The following is a 5,816-nucleotide window of genomic DNA, read 5'->3' as shown; positions in this document are numbered from 1 at the left end:
ATAAATAACCGTTTGTTGCAAACTGTATTTATTGTACACAGTGGCAATAGCATATTTGACCAAAATGTCAGCATCGCCAGTAAGCTGAATACCTAGCTTTATATGGGTACTTTAATAAAAATCCTATGGATACTGACTAAATAGCTTCTGTGTTTTGGCTTTAATAAGATTTCTGCAATAAATGGCCTGTCATACATGATTCCTGTATGTTCTGTCAACAAATCTCTTGAATGTGATAAATTGCAACTTTAAAAGTGGGAAGTCAGAAATTTTCCGATAGCATGTGACGGGCAGCATTAACTGCTGACAGACAGATTCAGTGTTTATCACATTTTCTGTGATTACAACGCATGAGAAAGCAAGAAAGATGGAACAAGGTGAGGTTCAGTTTGTTAACAATGTTTTTTGCTTTTGATAAATACAAATTTATTCGCTACTGTAAACAAAACAGAATAGACCTACTGGACAATTAGTTTTAAGAATCAATTTCAGAAAAACAACTTTAAAACCAGTTGGTTTAACTGTATTTCAAAAAAATTAATTTTAATCAAACCACATACATGGTATATGGTATAATGGTTTGTCAAATTTTTGTTTGTACTGTTTATTTGCTAAATTACCTTTCCAATGTCCTCATGTTTCGTTTCTGACAGAAATAAGAGCCGTTGTTCTTGGGTGGCAGAAATCTGACAAAGCCTTAGTGATAAACAGCATTTTAGGTGATGAAGTTGAGTCTGACAAATACTTTGTAAAATCTGTGAGGAAAGACGGTGAAGTGAATGGAAGAAAGATCACTCTGATCAACACACCATGTTGGTGGGAGAATTATGATTTGAAAGACTTGCCAGAGGTTGTTAAACAGGAACTGTTTTGCAGTGTCTTTCTGTGTCCACCAGGACCTCACGTCTTTTTATTGGTCATTAATCATTGTTTGCCTTTTACTGAAGAAAACAGACTCACTATTGAGAAGCACCTTAGTCTCTTTGGTGAGAATATCTGGAGACACACCATAGTGTTGCTTACACAAACAGATTCAGTAAAGAACAAAGATCTTCAGCTGATCATACAGAAATGTGGAGAAAGATATCATGTATTTGATTCTGAAAATAAAAGTGTTGGAGTTAAAGATCTACTTGACAAGATTGATGATGTTGTGGCGGCAAACAATGGTAAGCATTTTGAAACACATGATGACAAGCTGCTTGACATTCAGAGGAAGAGAGATGAAAATGAAAGAAGAGCAAAGGCCAGACAAGAAACAGTTCAAGGCAAAAGAAACCTACTTAAAGAAAGAAGTAAGTTGTACAGACATGTTTACTACTATTCAAATGTTTGGACTGAATTTATGTTAATTTATGAATGTCCAGAGATGGAGTTTTGAAAGTGAAGCTCAACTATAACAGAGTGTGTCACATGTTTTGATCACTACATCATTTCCATACTTCCGTTTGTGTTACTTTAAAGTTTTCATACTGTGATTGTAACATCTTGAGGCTGGACACATTTACTTGTTCTTTATTAACTGTCATAATGAAGAATTATTAAATGTGTCCAAATGTCTGACTAGTTTTGCATATTGTAAACATGCACATTCCTATAAATTATTTGTATTCTTTGTTTTTTTCTTGAAGACGCTGTGGCTCCGCTCTCAGAAATAAGAATTGCTCTGCTGGGTTGGATTCTGTCTGGGAAGAGTTCAGCCGGAAACACCATCTTCAATCATGAAATATTTCCGATTAGAAGAACACAAAAGTGTACAAGCCATACTGGTGTAGTGAATGGCAGATCAATAACCGTGTTGGACACTCCAGGCTGGTGGAAATATTTCTCATCTAAATTCATCCCAGAATTTGCACAGGCTGCAATCCTGGAGAGTGTAGGAAAATCACAACATGTGCAGTTCCCTCACGCCATGATCTTGGTGGTTCCTATTGATACTTCATTCAAGAATGAACAGAAACAAATCATTAAAGAGTATATGGTCACTTCTGGAGAAGATGTGTGGAAACACACCATAGTTCTGTTCACATGGGGTGACAGATTCCCAGACATTTCAATCGAGCAGCACATTGAGAGTGAAGGTGACGCCCTCCAGTGGCTGATTGAGAAATGTAAGAACAGATATCACGTCTTTGACAACACAAACAAGAATAACCAAGATCAAGTCACAGAGCTGCTCCAGAAAATTGATGAGATGGTGGCAGAAAACAGTCTGTACCACCTCAACACTCATTGTGCTGCAGAAGAAAACATTCATGAGACTGACACACAACAAGATGAGGAAATAAGTCTGGATGCTGGCTGTGTGATGGAATTACTACAGCAGGAGATTATCAAAAGGTTTAATGAGATCAAAAGACGACTAAAATACTTAGGGTTGGATTTCACTGGAAGTACAGAGACCAGAAGTCGTGGTAGCATGTCAGAGCCTCCAAGCTGTAAGTTTGCACCCTCCAAGCATTAGAGCTTATTGATCTCATTATACAGTTTTAGTATGACTTGCGCACATTTTCTGCTATACATAAGCAACTAAAGAGCTATATATTTAAATAATTTACTTCTCTTTAAATTGTAATGTCTTTAGATGTATTTAAGTACACCCTGTGAACTTTTCCTCTTTCAGTGTCAGCTGATGAGAAACTCAAAGAGAAGATGAGGAGAGAAGGAAGCAGATGGGAAGTAACTTTAATGGACGCGCTCTTGAACAATCAGAATCCTGAAGCATCATCTGGTGAACTATTTAGCTTTTTTCTTAATATTTATGTAGCATAATTTATTTTCTTGCCAGAAATCACATTTATTTTCTACCCCTCACATTTTCATATTCACAGCTTCACATGAGAAATTGTGGCTTCAAAGATGTGATGAATACAGCTTAATTATGGTACAAGCTCCAACATCAGCAGTCTAGAAGATCCAGGGCCCAGAAACTGGACATAAGAAACAATTTCCAGAATAAAGCACTCTTTTTAAATGTTTTACATGTGTACACTTTATAGCAAATACAAACTCTGCTTTGAATGTGTTTAATAATTGTGTGAAAAATATATGTTAATATTTCTAATTAATAATTGGTATTCTTGTATGATATCTAAAAACTATCACTTTATATTATTATTTCATGAAAATATAAAATAACTTAAATGACTGAAGTCATGTTTAGTTTCTGTTTACTTTATTGTCTGTTCTTGTTGAGTCTTAGTTCCTCTTTTCTTGGTTCCCATTAGTTTATTTCTGTGGTCACTCATTATCACCACCCATGTATTGTTTAGTTGCTTGCTGTGTATATATGCCCTCAGTTTTTTGTGTGGAATTGTATTTGGTTGTAGCAGAGCTGTTAGCATTTCCAGCTTTTGTTTTGTTTGCTTAATAAAGGTGATCTGGTCCACCTCTCCTCTTACTTAGACTAAATAGAGTGCAAACAACAATTCTCCCATGTAATTGTTGTGCATATACAGTTATTTGTGCATTTTTTACTGCTCATGTCCACATCCACCCATTTGAAATTTTGTATTTGTTGGAATTTAATTGTACTGAATGTGTTGACACACAAAAAAGCATTGTTTTGGATAAAAATAAAATACTTAAGAAAAAAGTCACAGACTTCTTGGATGACCTGAGGGTGAGTAAATGAACAGCAAATTTGCATTTTGGATGAACTATCCCTTAAACACTTGCAAACCAGTAAGTGCATTTCTCAAAACAGTTTGCTAAAACAAAACCACACAATGGATTACCTGCAAAAGCCTGTAATTTGCTTTTAGTTCATCTCTCAAAATTAAGTATTCATATCAGTGAACATATCAGTGCCATCAGAATAACAAATCCTGAATTGCTTTAAATGAAAATACATGGAATTAAAAATACAAGTTTTTCCAAAACATTATGGCATTATCAAGCAGTTGGATTTTAAGTTTTGAAAAGCTTCATTGAATGGCCTCCTTCAGATTGAATCACGTGAACCCAGTTATCTTTTGTAAATTCATAGAAAGACAAACACAGCTGCTTTCTTATAGAATGTTTTCACAAGATACACTGCAAAAAAATCTTTCAGTGTAAATTGTGTAAATGGAAAAGGACTGATGCAGATATTAAAAGTCTGTGAACACATTATAACAATTAAACTTGAAATGACAGTACTGAAAAGAAAAACAATAAATACTTCATTCAAGTTTATTGTATAGCACTTTTCATAATACATATTCAAAGCAGCTTTACAGATAATTCTGGTTTCAGTGTTATCAGCATCCAGGTTAGTTAACGTCATGCATTCAGCTAAACAGACACAATCAAACAGATCAAATATCTTAGGCGGCAATGCTTGTAAACATGCTTGTAATGATTGCAATATAAGGATAATATTTGACAGTTCTATATGTTGATCCAAAGTTGCCTGAAATCTTTGCAAATGTTGGATCCAAACTGGAGTTGGCATACCTGCATAACCAAATACAACTATTTCTAGCTAAAAGTTAACAATATTAATTCTGCATTAAAAGCACTTTCTGTTCTAGACTTAATGGTTTGGTAGAAGAATGTTACATATAAATTTATTTAAAGATGATTAATACCTGTTGAATTACATGACTGAACATGACGCTTCATTGCCTAGAACAGATACACTTGTTTTTTTACCGATTGTGAATCCGGTTCCCAAGAGTTTGGCCTCAAACCCATCCACACTAGCAGATGCACCCGTGTCAAATCCAAGTCCCACTTTCACACCAAACTGACCGGCTTTAGCTGATGCACTGGCAACTTCAGCTCGGGCCATTGCTTCGACTCCAACCTTACTGGCTGAAGCACCAGCTGAGGCGTTTGGACCTTTGGCTTCTGCCTCAAATATACTGTATTCAGCACAAGCTTGTCCAACTCCTGCTGCTGCATAGACTCCAGTCTTGGGAATCGTCTTTCCTGCATTGTCTTTAAGACCTTCCGCATTTTTTGTAGCGAGAGCAAACTTGCCTTCTGTATAAGCCCTTGCTGGTCTGTCAAACATGTCGAGTATGTTTGCGGTATTGACGCTACCAGTAGGATCTGATGTAGGGGTCACACTTGCTATTTCTTTTTGTGGCTGTTCAGGTCTGTCATCCGTGACAGATGTGTTTGTAGCAAGTACATTGTATTCTTTATCTGCAAATAAACAAATGAGCTTTAATGCAGTGAAAAACAACATGCTTTACGTGAATTTATACCATTTTACACTAAACATTAGAACATTGTGAATGTGACAAGTTAGTTTTACTCTTCAGTTTAACACAATCTTCTACACATCATAGCTCTAATTCTTCAAAAGGCCTAAAAAAAGAAAACATCTGCATCTTCATAATATGTAAGTAGGCTAAAAATATGCATTATATAGTGATGTCAATTGATTTAAAAAGTAATTAATCTTTTTTTTTTTTTGTAATATCTGTGATTAAACAAACATTATAAAGGTTGGGATTATTTTCGTATTTATATTTTTATATTGTAGACAAGGACCATGGCAAAACTTCAGAATAAAAGACATGAAAACATGAACAAACCAACAAAAAACAAAACCCAAACCCCACATTACAGTTACGTTCAATTCAACTCCCTGTGCAATTTTAGATATCAACTGCCTTTGTTGATATCAATAATTACTTTGTTACTATTAGGAGTGTGAATTATTGATATCAAGAATTCAGTTGTTACTAGTTGAAATGTTAATTCTTGATATCTGTAAATGTATTTCAAGATGTTACATTAGTTATTTCTGATATCTGAAAATGCATTTCTGATATCAGTATAATTTCTGATTTCTAAAATGGCTTTTTTTACTAGCAACAATC

At 34.9% G+C, this 5,816-nt stretch overlaps 1 protein-coding gene across 1 annotated transcript; it reads left to right on the top strand.

Moving 5' to 3' along the window:
* Positions 1 to 219: 219 nt before the first annotated feature.
* Positions 220 to 3,553, top strand: LOC127173089 (GTPase IMAP family member 8-like). The gene is made up of 5 exons (XM_051122727.1): positions 220 to 377; positions 654 to 1,295; positions 1,632 to 2,438; positions 2,624 to 2,731; positions 2,832 to 3,553. The coding sequence occupies exons 1-5, from the start codon at positions 368 to 370 to the stop codon at positions 2,909 to 2,911; spliced, it is 1,647 nt and encodes a 548-aa protein (XP_050978684.1). The 5' UTR covers positions 220 to 367; the 3' UTR covers positions 2,912 to 3,553.
* The last annotated feature ends 2,263 nt before the right edge of the window (positions 3,554 to 5,816 follow it).

Source organism: Labeo rohita, chromosome 11 (assembly GCF_022985175.1).
Source record: "Labeo rohita strain BAU-BD-2019 chromosome 11, IGBB_LRoh.1.0, whole genome shotgun sequence".
Taxonomy (NCBI): domain Eukaryota; kingdom Metazoa; phylum Chordata; class Actinopteri; order Cypriniformes; family Cyprinidae; genus Labeo; species Labeo rohita.
This window is presented reverse-complemented; position numbering and strand designations above follow the sequence as displayed.

Coding starts and splice junctions, on each gene's coding strand:
- LOC127173089 (XM_051122727.1), top strand. Junction 2,439..2,623: donor CATGTCAGAGCCTCCAAGCT/GTAAGTTTGCAC, acceptor TTCCTCTTTCAG/TGTCAGCTGATGAGAAACTC. Junction 2,732..2,831: donor GAATCCTGAAGCATCATCTG/GTGAACTATTTA, acceptor TCATATTCACAG/CTTCACATGAGAAATTGTGG.